Here is a 17,687-nt window from a genome sequence, read left to right on the forward strand (position 1 = left end):
GTTACTTGAAGCTTTTCAGGAAGGACTGTTGGGATTAGAGATGGTAACTGCTACATTGATTTACAGGGATCAGAATGACTTCATACAAGGAAGACCAAGCCTCCATGATGGTAGGAGAACTCTGAATATTTTATAGAGTCAGAAAGAGGAAGCAGATACAGCCCTCTGTGGCCAACACATACAGACAAACAACCATTCACACCTACGAGCAATTTAAGGTGCATGTCTTTGGACTGTGGGAGGAAGCCGAAGTACCCGAGGAGAACCCACACAGGCACAGGGAGAATATGCAAACTCAACACAGAAGAGGGCTTGAACCCAGAACCTACTGGCTGTGAGGCGACAATTGCAAACATTCTGCAATTTGGTTAAACTTGGACCTAAAGGTACAAAAGCCAATGTCTTAACGAACACCACTGTATGTAAAGTTTTCTATATCTAGATTATCCTGCCAAGGTGTACCCTCTCTCCCCCAGTCTTTTTGTCTTAGCTATTGAATCGTTTGTTTTAACAATATGGCTTCTTAGAGACTTGTCTGGTTTTCACATGAGATAATCCTTTATTAGTTCCTCAGATGGGAAATTTATGAGGCTGATTCCCTAGCCCCACCCACTGAGGTCCAACTCAACCAATGAGATTATTTCTGTCTCCAGAGCAATTCAATTCAATTCAATTCAATTTTATTTATATAGCGCCGTATCACAACAACAGTCATCTCAAGGCACTTTTCATATAGAACAGGTCTAGACCGTACTCTTTAAAATAGGTATTTACAGAGAGAGACCCAACAAATCCCACCATGAGCAGCACTAGGCGACAGTGGCAAGGAAAAACTTCCTTTTAAGAGGCAGAAACCTCGAGCAGAACCGGACTCAGGGTGGGCAGCCATCTGTCTCTACCGGTTGGGTTAAGAAGGAGAAAGGGGGGGGGGGGGTAGAGAATAGCGAAAGAAGAACATAGCATAACACAGGTTCCATATCAGATGTAAGATGAGGCCAGTAATACAGCAGTAGTAATGATAGTAGTGATAATTAAAGTATTAACTACTAACACAGCAATACAACTAATAGCAGTATAAGTAATTTCTAATTCTAGCAGCAGGTGTTGAGTGGAGTTGTAGGAGCAGCAGGAGACTTGTCATCACAGATCAGACTCTACAGCTCCAGAGGAAGAAATACCTGCAGAAAGAGACAGAAGAGGAGAGAGAGATGGGAGAGCACAATACTACAAGAAAGGGGAGATACTGAGTTAGTAACATGTAACATGGGATATGAATCCATATTGAGTGGAGAGAGGGAGGGAGAGAGGGGGGGAGAGAGAGAGAGAGAGAGAGAGAGAGAGAGAGAGAGAGAGAGAGAAAGGAGCTCAGTGCATCATGGGAGATCTCCCGGCAGTCTAGGCCTATAGCAGCATAACTAAGGGATGGTTCAAGCCTGAGCCAACCCTAACTATAAGCTTTATCAAAGAGGAAAGTTTTAAGCCGACTCTTAAAGGTACAGAGGGTGTTTCTGCCTCCTGGACCCAAACTGGGAGAAGGTTCCACAGTAGAGGAGCCTGATAACTGAAGGCTCTGCCTCCCATTCTACTCTTGGAAACTCTGGGAACCACCAGTAAACCAGCATTCTGGGAGCACAGAGTCCTGGTGGGATTGTAGGGGACTATGAGATCTTTAAGGTAAGATGGAGCCTGACCATTAAGGGCTTTGTAAGTGAGGAGGAGGATTTTGAATTCTACTCTGGATTTGACTGGGAGCCAATGTAGAGAGGCTAACACAGGAGAAATATGGTCTCTTTTCCTAGTTCCTGTCAGTAGTCGTGCTGCAGTATTTTGAATCAGCTGCAGAGTCTTTAGAGACTTGTTGGGGCAGCCTGATAATAATGAATTACAGTAGTCCAGCCTAGAAGTAACAAATGCATGGACTAGTTTTTCTGCATCTTTTTGAGACAGAAAATGTCTAATTTTGGAGATGTTACGCAGATGAAAAAAGGCAGTCCTAGAAGTTTGTTTTATGTGTGAGTTAAAGGTAATATCCTGGTCAAAGATGACTCCCAGATTCTTTAGAGTGGAGCTGGGAGCCAGGGCAATGCCGTCTAGTGGAGCTATATCATTAGAAAGTTGGTTTCTGATGTGTTCAGGACCAATGATAATGATTTCAGTTTTATCTGAGTTTGGTAGTAAGAAGTTGCTTGTCATCCAGATTTTAATGTCCCTAAGACAAGCTTGGAGTTTGGCTAGATGATTGGTTTCATTAGGTTCCATTGACAGATAAAGCTGTGTTTCCTGATAATATTGCCCAAGGGAAGCATATACAGAAATGTTTGAGGAACTAAAAGCACAATCAGCTTGATGTTGAGGAGAAGGGCTGTGCAGCAGAGAGGCTCTTTAGTTTTTTCATTCTACTGCAGTGGAAGAACATTGTTCATCTGCTGTCTGTTTGGCTTCAACAACTTCAAAGACATGTTGCTTTACCTCTTTTTGTTTTTCTCTCACTTCATAGGTGAGTTTTACAACTAATGATAGAAAATATGTGTTTTGCTTTTAATGTATCTCAGAATGATCACATATGAAAGAAAAAGTAAATAACTTCTGTTGAGTCTCTTGATGTCAGAATCTCTTGCAGACTAACTAACATGAATAACACTCATTTTGCAGACATGGGTTCCATGAACAGCATAAAGCCAGAAAGTGCTGAAGAAATTGTTGCAGAGGGAACAAACATCAACCTGACCTGTAAATATGACGGTGCTATCTACAATATCCAGTGGTACTGACAATACCAGAGATCCAGACCAGAGTTCCTGCTCTATATTGATGAGGGAGGATTGATTCATCGAGTTCTTTCTGATTTCCCAGCTCACATTAACAAAGGAGAGAAACGTGTAGATCTGGAGATCATCTCAGCTAAAGTGACTCTGCTGTGTACTACTGTGCTGTGAGGCCCACAGTGACAGGAAACACCACAACTCTGTACAAAAACCTTTGGAGCAAAGACAACACAATACTCCACAACATCCACTAGAGGGAGTCACACACTGTTAAACTTCAATGCTTTCTTCTGATCCAGTCTAGATTCTTTCCCTCATCAGACACAGTTGTGATAAAGAGCTTTAGAAATGAAATTCATTTGATATATGAGTCTCCTCCTACTGACTGCAGAGGTGGCTGCTTGGCAGAGAACTGTTTGATTCCAGCTGTGAACATCAGACCAAACACAACTCACAAAACCACTCACAACTTCTTCATCCTGAACGTCCAGTTTCAACAGTTCTCCTCTGTAAACATGGAAAAACTCACTGTGATTTTCTTCTTTTCAACTCTCGTAGGTACGTATGTTTTACACAAGAAAACCTGAATCTATTAATTTTCATACTTGAAAACACACAATAATCTGTCTTTGTCATGACGTCCTGTACAATCTAGTTGTGATCTCAGCTACAGTTGAGCTGTTTCTGTCCACAGAGTAACACTGTACACTGACATTTTCCACTGTCTTCTCCTCTCAGCCTCATGGACAATGTTAGTCTAATGGCTTCATTTTCTCTACTTTTTTCAGGACTAACATCTGGAAACTCAATCTATCCTGTAGGAAGTGAAGTCAGAGGAGGAGAAGGACAATCTGTCACACTCAGGTGTGACTATAAGACATCAGCAAGTGGTTTTAACCTTTACTGGTACAGACATCATTCTGACCTTCAGTCACCTCAGTTTATACTCTGGAAAGGAGCAGGATCATGGACTAGTGAACATATTCCTGATAAACGATATGAATCCCAAACAACAGGTACATCAATTTACCTGACCATAAACAGACTAACCCTGGCAGACACAGGTCTCTACTACTGTGCTCTAGAAACACAGTGATACAAAGTGTAGAAGAGGCTGTACAAAAACCTGAACACAGATATCTGACTACTCTTCAAAGAGGAGGGAAGTGGGATTCAAACCACAGCTTCATATCAGATGGATTCTGCTAATTCCTGTTTTATCAGAGTCACTGTGGTTACAGCTGCTAATCAAACACTGTGGGAGGATTCACATGAGCAGCAAATCCACATCAATGACAAACCAACTGGATGATGCTCCAACACAACACACCATGACAACAAAAAGAAAATAAATACATAAATAACTTCAGATTGAGCACACTGAGAAATCAACTCTGGATTTATGATCATTTATATGTTCAGACATTAAAATCCACAGCAAACATCCAGTAGAGTCACAGTTCACCAGTTGAAGAGTAAAAGTGTCTGAATTTAAACAAACAGCAGCTTTCACATAAACTCCACCATCTTTTCTGTCAGCTCAACAGCAAAGATCTAAACTGTCATTTTGTCAAATATGACAAGCTTGATTCTGTCTAAATGTTCAGTTTTTTTCAGTTTAGTGAGTTCCTTGAATTGGCATCAAAAGAACTGCACTAAACTGGTTTAAGTCCTATTTATCAGATTGACTTCAGTTTGTTCAGGTTAATTACATATCCTTCATATACACAAAAGTGAGACATGGAGTTCTACAAGGTTCTATTCTTGAACCAGCTTTATTTACCTCATATATGCTTCCTTTAGGCAATGTTATCAGGGAACACACCACAAACATCAACTGCTATGCAGATGATACTCAATTATACTAGAGTATAAAACTATATATAACTATATATGACTCACTATAATATTTGTATGAGCAACACAGACTCAGCATGTGACCTTCCCTCTACAAAATCCCTTTTTGAATTCACTGACACACTGACAACACTGGTAGAACTTGGTGTTAGCAGTAAGAAAGAAAAGCCAGCAGAATTACAGAGGTTTATGTTTTTGGGGTTAAAGCTGTAAAATCTACTAAGGTGTGGTTTTGGTGTTGATAACATACAGTGATATGAGAGGAGGAACAGGATGAGGGAGGAGCAACACTGTCAAAGAGCAGAACACAAAACAACTCCCAGTGTCAGATGCATTCAATATCTAAACCATACATAACACACATACTGTCTGTAAGATGCTCTCACTGCATTACTGTGGAATGTTTCCTTTGTTTCTCATCATACTAAAAGGTAGGTTAAAGCAGGAATAATAAATGCCTTGCCTGACTCTCTGGCTAGGTAACTCTTTAAACCTACTGATTGTTCTCCTTTAATCAATCATCTTTATTGATTCATCTCTTCCTCTGCATGTTCTGTTCTTCCCCAGAGTGTAAAGGACAAGACACAGTGACCCAGCCAACAGGAGACGTCACTGCTGCTGAAGGAGACACAGTTACACTCAACTGTTCATTTAAGACAACTAGAGCAAGTCCCACTCTGTACTGGTACAAACAAGAATTCAATGATTTCCCAAAGTACCTGCTGAAATCTTTGTCATCAACTGTGTATCATGCTTCGGAGATCCAGAAAGACAGACTTGATGCTGAGAGAAAAGACAATTGGTTTCCTCTTAAGATCCAGAAGCTTCAGCTGTCTGACTCTGCTGTGTACTACTGTGCTCTGCAGCCCACAGTGACAGGAAACACCACAACTCTGTACAAAAATCTTTGGAGCAAAGACAACACAATACTCCACAACATCCACTAGAGGGAGTCACACACTGTCAAACTCCAATGGTTTCTTATCATCCAGTCCAGATTCTTTGTCCTGATGATTTAACAGAAGAAGAATTGATCAACAGAATGTCTGATTAACAGAATCCAAAGATAAACAGAAATTATTACATTCCTTGAGGAAAATGCAATGTGAATGCTGCAATACATATCTGAAGCAATGTTGAAAATGACTAAAAATGCCTGAAAAAACTGCTGATGCAGAAGAAAAGCTGCTAACTACAATGCTGAAAAAGAAATAATTTTTATGGACATTTATTTGTCTCACTGCACAGAGATCTTATTGGATTGACTTTCTTGTAATTTGATGTTCAATGAAAAGCTTTCAACATGAGTGAAAGATGATTTATATGATGGTGACTGCAGCATCAGAGTCACTTCCAGAGTTGAAGGTAGAGGAAGTGTAACAGAGAGAAGTGAAAATACAGATCTAAGAGACGGAGAGATTCAGGGAGGAGCTGAGCTGTTACTGAACTATAGAAGAGAGAGGAACTTCCATATTCAGCAGAGTTCAATACACAAACCACAAACATTACCTTTATTCAACATGCTGTCATTAGACTATTATGAACTGTCTCTGCTGGTTCTCACTACTCTAACAGGTATGCTATGATGTAAATTTGTTCTCAAAGTTCAATTGATATAATTCCATTATTTCATTAATGTGATAAAGGGCTTTCTTTTTAAACACAGTAATAACAGTTCTCTCTTCCTTTAGGTGTCAGCTGTCAAGAACTGACTCCAATCGAGAAAGAAGAGTTCACGTTTGAAGGCAGCTCTGTTACTCTGTCCTACAAATACTCCAAAAAAGGTGCTGGTGCTGCTTATACTGATTATTTCTTCTGGTACCGACAATATCCAGGAAAACCACCAGAGTTCCTCGTCTCTCATCAGGAGTCTGGAGAATTAATATCAGATCCAGTCTCTGGACTGTCTGTTAAAGTGAGTGAGGATAAAACCCGAATGTATCTGCAGATCTCCTCTGCTGCAGTGACAGACTCTGCTGTGTACTACTGTGCTGTGAGACCCACAGTGACAGGAAACACCACAACTCTGTACAAAAACACAAGCTGACACACTGACAAGCTGCTGGAAGCCTTTTTTCCACACTCTTCAACTCAGCTTTTTACCTCCACTAGAGGGCCACATTATCAAGTAGGCGGTGCACTACTTGTGCACTGTGTTCAACCATTCTGTCAATAATAACTGCTGCTGTGAAGAGAACAATTCTCAGACTGAATGTTGAACATCAGCCAGTTTCTCCTCTGGATTTAAACCTTGTTGTAGACATGGAACATTGGCTGTGGATTATTCTTGCTGCTCTTTTCTTTGGTAAGATACAAAGCACAACATGTTTCCTCTTCAAACACTTGAACATATTACTGAGCTATACAGTAAGTGCTTTTCATCTTTATTCTACAGAAAATCAGAGCACATCATTTCTGCTGACATTTGTTACCTTGTAAAACACTTTCTATGGTTCAAACTGACAATGATCAGTGAAAATCACATCTATTCTACATGTCTGTGTGTCTGACTCTCTGGCTAGGTAACTCTTTAAACCTACTGATTGTTCTCCTTTAATCAATCATCTTTATTAATTCATCTCTTCCTCTGCATGTTCTGTTCTTCCCCAGAGTGTAAAGGACAAGACACAGTGACCCAGCCAACAGGAGACGTCACTGCTGCTGAAGGAGACACAGTTACACTCAACTGTACATTTGAAACAACATATTCAAGCCCCACTCTCTTTTGGTACAAACAAGAAGAAAATGAGTTTCCAAAGTACATGCTGAAATGTTTCTCAAAATCAGTGGATCACGCACCAGAGATCCAGAAGGACAGATTTCATGCTGCAATCAAGGAGAAGTCAGTTCCTCTGAAGATCCAGATGCTTCAGCTGTCTGACTCTGCTGTGTACTACTGTGCTCTGCAGCCCACAGTGACAGGAAACACCACAACTCTGTACAAAAACCTTTGGAGCAAAGACAACACAATACTCCACAACATCCACTAGAGGGAGTCACACACTGTTAAACTTCAACAGGATGTTGCTTAGCTAATGTGACAAACCAAGCTCTCTCTCCATAAGCCAGCCTGAAATGTGTCCAAATGTTTTATCCTTATGTCTTTATTTGCTTGTTTATTGTGTGGCACACAGAGTCAACCTGACAGAAGGTTTTGTACTGGTTCAGGATGTGGTGCTAGGTGGCAGTGGGGACCTCCTGCAGACTGTGGAGAGGGGGCCCCAGAAAACATGACTGTGAGAATGGTTGTGAAGATGACTCACATGCAATCCTGAATGAGGTGACTTGAATAGTACAGATGAATTAATCCATAAATTGGTTCCAGGGGCAACTTTCAATAACTTGTGTAAGTTATTTCCCATGTTTGTCAAAGTGAAAGTGGTGGGTGAAGAAGTGTGAAAAAAATGGTTAAACTCAAGAACTACCCACAACACAGATGAAAGTGTGACTTGTTTTACAGATTCTATACACGTCATGGTGCTTTAACGTCACGTCACATCATTGTATTTTGTTTTCAGGAAACATTATCATAATTTTATGTGATTTAAATCTACTGTATTTTTTACTTTTTCAAGTATTTCTGTTCACTATATCTGCATGATTTAAGTTGTGTTAAATCATTACATTTGATACCATGTATTAACAATTTAATGTTTACATGTATTTCAATATTAACATTGGTCATTTACTGGTTTCTGAATTCCATTTACTCAAACAGTACATTAGACCTGACTGATACTGAATTTGCAAACAGAGGTGTGTCAACCATTTGTGGTCTTTGAGTGTCCTCTACTGGTGTTTGTAAAATAAACAAATAAATAAATAAACCTGTAGTGATTTTATTGCAGTTTACATTGTACTGCAGTAACTTTTTAGATGTTTTTTTTTTTAATACTATGTTATTTTTGAATGTAGTGGTTGCATGTTTTTGCAGTTTTGTGAAAAATAAAAAAATTATTCCTGTTGTGTTTGTTGTTTTGTCATTGTGTGGTGTGGCTACATATTTTAGATATTTTAATATATCTTTTGATAAATTACAGTATATATGTGACAAAGTTTCCTGAAAGAAAATTACATGCATTAAATTTCTATACATATTCATGACTGAAATGTTTTCATGTCATAGTGAAAGTTGTTTGCCATTTAGTGTCACCCGCCCACAGGTGGCTGACGTTGCTTATACTGGGAAAAGGTAACCCCCAGAGGTAACAACTTTTATGCCCAACATCAGGATGAACAGTTTTTCTGATCAACCACCACTGAGTCTGAACAAACCAAACTACCAAGATACATGAAGCTTGCTCCCAAATGTGCCTCAAACTTACCATCAACACCCTCATATCAATCACCTAAGGATCAAACAAAGATCCCAGATGAACCCCAATTTGTTGCAAGTGGATCAGGCTTGCAGCAAAGAGAAGTAGTCCACACAGGTCAACCATGACTGCTAGTTTATTTTCCACAAGAAATGTGCAGAGGGGCAGAAGAATGTGTTCCAACAGTCTGGGTGCCAGCCATGTAGAGACAGAGGGCCAGAGACTGGCCAGGTCTGCTCCTCTAGGGTCAATCAGCTGACTGAGGGCCCTACACTCCACCTCCAGCTCCACCCAAACTCAGATGAAGGTAATAATAGAAGTCTGTCTGTATAATCTACAATACTGTAGAATGAATAGTGGCAATTTCAATCTTTTTGTTATTTGACCATGGTTCACATTCATAGCAGTCAGAGTTTCTGTGCAGTAGGCAGCAGCCTGGCTTTGAGGTTTTCAGAGAGTTGTTTCTCTACAGATTAATTCAGGTGAGTTTTCTGCAGATTCCTCCTTCAGTCTGAGCTTCTCTGATGATGATGATGATGATGATGATGATGACTGCAGCATCACTGTCATTTCTAAAGCTTCCATCAGCCTGATTGGAAACAGAGCACAGCAAGAGGAGGAGCTACACAACTGAATATGAAAGGCTTCATTTTGGAACTGAAGAGCTGCTGTGTTCTCTCTATTCTTCATTCAGGACAAGTCAAATGATGCTACTGCTTTTAGTTTGGATGATGATAGTCTCCTTTCATACTGGTAAGTACTCAACAGACGTATCAAGGTGGAACAGGTGATAGGTCATGTGACTTTATTTTCATGGAGTTCACTTTTCATCAACTAAACTTCAACACAAAGATACACAGTTTAAATATATCTTTGTTCTTTTCAGGATCCTCTGAGGATTTAGTGAAACCATCTAAAGATGTAATGATGGCTTTGGAAGGAGACACTGTGACTCTCTCCTGCAGCTATTCTCAGTCTGGCAGCTACCTCTACTGGTATCAACAGAAGTCCAGTTCATCTCCACAGCTTCTCATGATGGAACATTCAAAGGTTGAAGGTTTATCTTTTAACCATGACAAGAAAACAAAGGAGTTTCACCTACAGATCTCCTCTGCTGCAGTGACAGACTCTGCTGTGTACTACTGTGCTGTGAGGCCCACAGTGACAGGAAACACCACAACTCTGTACAAAAACCTTTGGAACAAAGACAACACAATACTCCACAACATCCACTAGAGGGAGTCACACACTGTTAAACTTCAGTGGTTTCTTCTGATCCAGTCTAGATTCTTTTCCCTCATCAGACACAGTTGTGATAAAGAGCTTTAGAAATGAAATTCATTTGATATATGAGTCTCCTCCTACTGACTGCAGAGGTGGCTGCTTGGCAGAGAACTGTTTGATTCCAGCTGTGAACATCAGACCAAACACAACTCACAAAACCACTCACAACTTCTTCATCCTGAATGTCCAGTTTCAACAGTTCTCCTCTGTAAACATGGAAAAACTCACTGTGATTTTCTTCTTTTCAACTCTCGTAGGTACGTATGTTTTACACAAGAAGACCTGAAACTATTAATTTTCATACTTGAAAACACACAATAATCTGTCTTTGTCATGACGTCCTGTACAATCTAGTTGTGATCTCAGCTACAGTTGAGCTGTTTCTGTCCACAGAGTAACACTGTACACTGACATTTTCCACTGTCTTCTCCTCTCAGCCTCATGGACAATGTTAGTCTAATGGCTTCATTTTCTCTACTTTTTCCAGGACTAACAGCTGGAGACTCAATCTCTCCTGAAAGAGGTGAAGTCAGTGAAAGAGAAGGACAATCTGTCACACTCAGATGTACATATGAGACAACTAACACATACATTTACCTTTACTGGTACAGACATCATTCTGACCTTCAGACACCTCAGTTTATACTGTATAAAGGAGAAGGAACACAGAAAGGTGATGACCATATTCCTGATAAACGATATGAATCAGAAACAACAGATAAATCAACTGAACTGACCATAAACAGACTAACCCTGGCAGACACAGGTCTCTACTACTGTGCTCTAGAAACACAGTGATACAAAGTGTAGAAGAGGCTGTACAAAAACCTGAACACAGATATCTGACTACTCTTCAAAGAGGAGGGAAGTGGGATTCAAACCACAGCTTCATATCAGATGGATTCTGCTAATTCCTGTTTTATCAGAGTCACTGTGGTTACAGCTGCTAATCAAACACTGTGGGAGGATTCACATGAGCAGCAAATCCACATCAATGACAAACCAACTGGATGATGGTTCAAACACAACACACCATGAAAACAAATGAATGAACATTGACGTACTCAGTCAATCCTCATTATAGAGCATCACTGAGCTGCCTCCATTCTTCACTATTCCTTGGGAACATGTAGAACAACACCCCAAATACATCAACTAATGAATGAAAACATCACTCTGTATTAAGTCTGCACCATTCTGGATTTAGAGCTAATCCCAGCACAATTTCAGATATTCTTTTGGTTACAAATAATATATCTGGTCTTGAACCTATCAAAAGCATTTGATACAGTTAATCATCTTTTTACTTTTACAAAGGTTACCTAGTGTTGGTCTAAATGGAAATGCTTTTGATTCATTTCAAAATTATCAGTTTCAATGTGTAAAATCAGGAATGTCCCAGTCTCAGTTCTTCCATGTAATAAAGGATGTTCCACAAGGGTAAACTCTGGGTTTGATTCTTCTCATTAGGTATATTAACAACATTGTTATTTAAATGAATGGCTGTCACGGCCATCTTTATGCAGATGACACTGTAGTGTATTGTATTGCTGACTATGTACAATTAGAATTAAAATCTTTCAGAAAGCTTGTTTCCTCTACAAATGGATCTGACATTGAAAGTGTCACTGAATATAAATATCTTGGCATCTGGACCCAACGAGAAATTTACATTTAAATTCCATAAACACAACCAGGTCTGTAAACTGTACCAAAATAATTGACTGCTTTTACAGAGAGAGAACCTGCTTGCTTATGTTTTACAGTAAAATGATTGTTAAAATAGTTCTCATGTCTGTGTTATGGAGACATAATTTATAGAAATGCTCCATCATCCATTGTTAAATCCCTTGACACAGTCTATCATTGCTCCCTCTGATTTATTACAGGAGATAGCTATGGCACTCACCATTATATCTCTCATGATAAATTTGGTCAGTTCTCTCAGGCTGAGAGGTGAAACAAAAATTGGTATCTGTAAATGTATAAGGCCATAATTGAAAAACTAACACATCACAGTGATGCTGGATTGAATCCCTTGAGTACAGACTGATCTAAGGAAGTTGGTGTTTTGTTTCAATGCTCCAACCTCTGGGAACAATTGACAACACACTCACATTTTATGGGAAATTTAAAACCATGTTCACAAACCACCCTGTCTCAACTTGAAGATGTTTAATATAATCATTATTTAATTGATCTTATTTGAATCTTGTCTGTACTTTTCTTTCATTTTATTAAACTTGCTCATTTATATATTGTTTAGTTTTGTTTTTGTTTAAAACTGAAGTCATTATAATTGGTCCTGAACACATCAGAAATAAACTTTCTAATGATGTAGCTCCACTAGACGGCATTGCCCTGGCTCCCAGCTCCACTGTAAAGAATCTGGGAGTCATCTTTGATCAGGAAATGTCCTTTAACTCACACATAAAACAAACTTCTAGGACTGCCTTCTTTGACCTGCGTAATATCACCAAAATTAGACATTTTCTGTCTTAAAAAGATGCAGAAAAACTAGTCCATGCATTTGTTACTTCTAGGCTGGACTACTGTAATTCATTATTATCAGGCTGCCCCAACAAGTCTCTAAAGACTCTGCAGCTGATTCAAAATGCTGCAGCACGATTACTGATAGGAACTAGGAAAAGAGACCATATTTCTCCTGTGTTAGCCTCTCTACATTGGCTCCCGGTCAAATCCAGAGTAGAATTCAAAATCCTCGTCCTCACATACAAAGCCCTTAATGGTCAGGCTCCATCTTACCTTAAAGATCTCATAGTCCCCTACAATCCCACCAGGACTCTGTTTTCCCAGAATGCTGGTTTGCATCCACTAGAGGGAGTCACACAGTGATTCTTTGTTTTCCTCACCTTCTATCCACCACAGTGTCCTCCAGGGCTCAATTTGAGGTCCCTTTCTCCTTTTACATGCTTTCTCTGGGCAACATTATACAAAACCATAACATTAAGTTCAATTTCTACACTGGTGACTTGCAGATTTATCTTCCAGATAAATCCAATAATAAAACTGGTCTATAAACCTGAATAGTTGCTTAATAGACTTTAAAAGTTCTGACAACTTTCTCCAGTTTAATGACAAATCTGAAGTCATTCTCATTGCTCCCACCCATGACAGGGCTCATATTGATAATGACCTCCTTGGTGCTTCAAACTCAAAGATCTCTGCCACATATCTTGGTGTAATATTTGACTCTGATTTTAAAGTGGATCTCAATGTAAAAAAAACAAACCAAAAAAATGTTTGTCCAATCATGTTTTCAGTGGCACCCATTAGACCAAAGGTGACAGTTCTGCTGTTAGAGCCCCAAGACTTGGAATATCCTGCTAAAAGGATCAGGCGTGCATCACTGTCTCAGTTAAAGTCACTGCTGAAATCATACATAGTTGTAATCTTTCCTCTTTTATTTTACCTGCTAATTGAACTCTGAACTCTCAAACTCCGAAAAGGTGATCCACCCTTGAGTCATCTCAGCTACCTTTCTGTTATAAAGAAATCACCAGAAACAGCTGAAAAACACCACACTGCAATAAATGCTGCTACCAGACTGTGAACCAGGAAGAAGTGTAACAGAGAGAAGTGAAAATACAGATCTAAGAGGAGACGGAGAGATTCAGGGAGGAGCTGAGCTGTTACTGAACTAAATGGTCAGTTCTTAAACCAAGTCTCTCTTAGACCAAAATATTTAATATTTCACAAGATTCCTTCTTGACTGGATGATAATGTTCAAAAACAAAACAAAGAAAAAGAAAAGCCAGCAGAATAACAAAGGTTTATGTTTTTGGGCTTAAATCTGTAAAATCTATTGAGGTGTGGTTTTGGTGTTGATAACATACAGTGATATGAGAGGAGGAACAGGTTGAGGGAGGAGCAACACTGTCAAAGAGCAGAACACAAAACAACTCCCACTGTCAGATGCATTCAATATCTAAACCATACATAACACACATACTGTCTGTAAGATGCTCTCACTGCATTACTGTGGAATGTTTCCTTTGTTTCTCATCATACTAAAAGGTAGGTTAAAGCAGGAATAATAAATGCCTTTAGAGGATCTGTTTGCTAGAAACCACTGGAACAGGCAATCAGAGTTTAACATGGTCTTTAACAACATTTATCTGTTTCTTTAGGTGTCAGCTGTCAACAACTGACTCCAGACAAGGATGAAGAGTTCAGTTTAGAAGGCAGCTCTGTTACTCTGTCCTACAAATACTCCAAACAAGCTGCAGCTGATGATTATTTCTTCTGGTATCGACAATATCCAGGAAAACCACCAGAGTTCCTCCTGTACATCTCAGGACTTAACATGTCAAGAGCAGCAGATTCTCTAAAATCCGAAACAAGGTTCTTCACTCAGCTTTCTGGAGAAAAACGTGGTGTCAATCTGCAGATCTCCTCTGCTGCAGTGATAGACTCTGCTGTGTACTACTGTGCTGTGAGGCCCACAGTGACAGGAAACACCACAACTCTGTACAAAAACCTTTGGAGCAAAGACAACACAACACTCCACAACATCCACTAGAGGGAGTCACACACTGTTAAACTTCAATGGTTTCTTGTGATCGAGTCGACAGTCATTTTACTTTCAGACAGGATTGTCATGAAAAGCTTTAGAAAATAGTCACAGCACAAAACAGGGTAACCATGGTAATAACAAGTGAAATCTTTGTTCGAAACAGCACTTGTCAAAATTGTGAAGGACTGATGTATAAACACAGACTTTAATAAGGGTTAGGGTTAGAATAAAAAAAAAAACTTCCATTGTTATGCAGATGATACCCAATTATACTTGTCAGTGAAGGCTCATGAAACCAAACAGTTAGTTAAACTTCAGAAAGAATAACCTTTCAAACATAGAGTTTGCAGTGGGACAGTATCATTCAATATATCAATATACTCAGGGTCACAGTGACAACATATATGTTCCCACTCAGTACAAGAGAAAGAGCATCTCCTCCTGCCTTTCATCCAGGCTCTCCCAGCTGAATACTTTCTAAATGTTCAGTCTTTTCAGTTCACTCAGTTTCTGAATTGGCATCAAAGGACCTTCACTAAACTGGTTTAAGTCCTGTTTATTAGATTGACATCGATTTGCTCATGTTAACTACAAATATTCAATGTACACATAAGTGAGACATGGAGTACCACAATGTTCTGTGCTTGGACCAGTTATATTCACCTTGTATATACTTCTTTTATGCAACATTATCAGGAAATATTCCATAAAAGTCAAGGGCGGCTGTGGCTTAGGAGGTAGAGCAGTCGTCCACCAATCAGAAGGTCGGTGGTTCGATTCCCGGCTCCTCCAGTCTGCATGCCGAAGTATCCTTGGGCAAGATACTGAACCCCAAATTGCCTCCGATGTGTGTGTTTCACATCGGTGTGTGAATGTGTGTGAATGTGTTTAGAAAGCACATTAAATATAGAATATGTGCTGTATGAATGTGTGTGAATGGGGTGAATGTGATCTGTAGTGTAAAGCGCTTTGAGTGGTCGAAAAGACTAGAAAAGCGCTATATAAGTACAGTCCATTTACTATTACGCAGATGATACTCACCTATACTTGTCAGTGAAGCCAGATGAAATGAACCACTCAGATAAATTTCAACATTCCAGCATACCTTAAGGACATCAAGAGATGGATGACCTGCACTTTTCTGCCATTTAACCTATGGACTTGGACAGTCTCCATATTTCTCACTGTTACTCTGAGGTACTTTGTATTGTTGATTGAATCATTTCAAATATAATGTTCCTGTATTTGTTTATTTAGCTGGGATGAGAAGAACTGAACAATCATTTGTTATAAAGGGTCAGTTCTTAAAACAAGTCTCTTAGACCAAAATACTTCAACATATTTCACAAGATTCATTATTGACTGGATGATAATGTTCAAAAATGTGTCAAAAGCAAAGCAAAGAATGCAAAGATAAGAATAACAGAGGTTTATGTTTTAGGGCTTAAAGCTGTAAAATCTACTGAGGTGTGGTTTTGGTGTTGATAACATACAGTGATATGAGAGGAGGAACAGGTTGAGGGAGGAGCAACACTGTCAAAGAGCAGAACACAAAACAACTCCCACTGTCAGATGCATTCAATATCTAAACCATACATAACACACATACTGTCTGTAAGATGCTCTCACTGCATTACTGTGGAATGTTTCCTTTGTTTCTCATCATACTAAAAGGTAGGTTCAAGCAGGAATAATAAATGCCTTTAGAGGATCTGTTTGCTAGAAACCACTGGAACAGGCAATCAGAGTTTAACATGGTCTTTAACAACATTTATCTATTTCTTTAGGTGTCAGCTGTCAACAACTGACTCCAGACAACGATGAAGAGTTCAGTTTAGAAGGCAGCTCTGTTACTCTGTCCTACACATACTCCAAACAAGCTGCAGATGATGATTACTTCTACTGGTATCGACAATATCCAGGAAAACAACCACAGTTCCTCATCTCTCACACAGGAACAGGAATGAAAATAAAGGATCCAGTCTCTGGACTGTCTTTTAGAGTGAGTGAGGACAAAACCCGAATGTATCTGCAGATCTCCTCTGCTGCAGTGACAGACTCTGCTGTGTACTACTGTGCTGTGAGGCCCACAGTGACAGGAAACACCACAACTCTGTACAAAAACACAAGCTGACACACTGACAGCCTTTTTTCCACACTCTTCAGCTCAGCTTTTTACCTCCACTAGAGGGCCACATTATCAAGTAGGCGGTGCACTACTTGTGCACTGTGTTCAACCATTCTGTCAGTAATAACTGCTGCTGTGAAGAGAACAATTCTCAGACTGAATGTTGAACATCAGCCAGTTTCTCCTCTGGATTTAAACCTTGTTGTAGACATGGAACATTGGCTGTGGATTATTCTTGCTGCTCTTTTCTTTGGTAAGATACAAAGCACAACATGTTTCCTCTTCAATCTACTGATCTGATTGTTCTCCTTTAATCAATCATCTTTATTGATTCATCTCTTCCTCTGCATGTTCTGTTCTTCACCAGAGTGTAAAGGACAAGACACAGTGACCCAGCCAACAGGAGACGTCACTGCTGCTGAAGGAGACACAGTTACACTCAACTGTACATTTAAGACAACATATTCAGGGCCCACTCTCTTTTGGTACAAACAAGAAGAAAATGACTTTCCAAAGTACATGCTGAGGTGTTTGTCACAAACAGTGGATCACGCACCAGAGATCCAGAAGGACAGATTTCATGCTGAAATCAAGGAGAAGTCAGTTCCTCTGAAGATCCAAAAGCTTCAGCTGTCTGACTCTGCTGTGTACTACTGTGCTCTGCAGCCCACAGTGACAGGAAACACCACAACTCTGTACAAAAACCTTTGGAGCAAAGACAACACAATACTCCACAACATCCACTAGAGGGAGTCACACACTGTTAAAAGATGAAGTTTTCAGAGACTGTGTCCTAGGAA

General features: G+C 39.6%; 1 long non-coding RNA gene and 1 gene segment (V, D, J or C); one reads left to right on the forward strand and one right to left on the reverse strand.

Moving 5' to 3' along the window:
- Positions 1-673: 673 nt before the first annotated feature.
- LOC127142406 (uncharacterized) overlaps positions 674-17,687 on the reverse strand; it is a 70,834-nt gene continuing 53,820 nt past the window's right edge. The window contains exon 3 of the long non-coding RNA XR_007813132.1: positions 674-1,178. This is a non-coding gene — a long non-coding RNA (uncharacterized LOC127142406). The remainder of the gene's footprint in view (positions 1,179-17,687) is intronic.
- The window catches only part of LOC108884896 (T-cell receptor alpha chain V region CTL-F3-like), a 29,955-nt gene continuing 18,935 nt past the window's right edge, over positions 6,668-17,687 (forward strand). The window contains 1 exon segment of the V gene segment in view: positions 6,668-6,927. Coding sequence covers positions 6,885-6,927 — 43 coding nt within the window.

The sequence above is a fragment of the Lates calcarifer genome, linkage group LG4 (assembly GCF_001640805.2).
Source record: "Lates calcarifer isolate ASB-BC8 linkage group LG4, TLL_Latcal_v3, whole genome shotgun sequence".
Lineage (NCBI taxonomy): Eukaryota > Metazoa > Chordata > Actinopteri > Centropomidae > Lates > Lates calcarifer.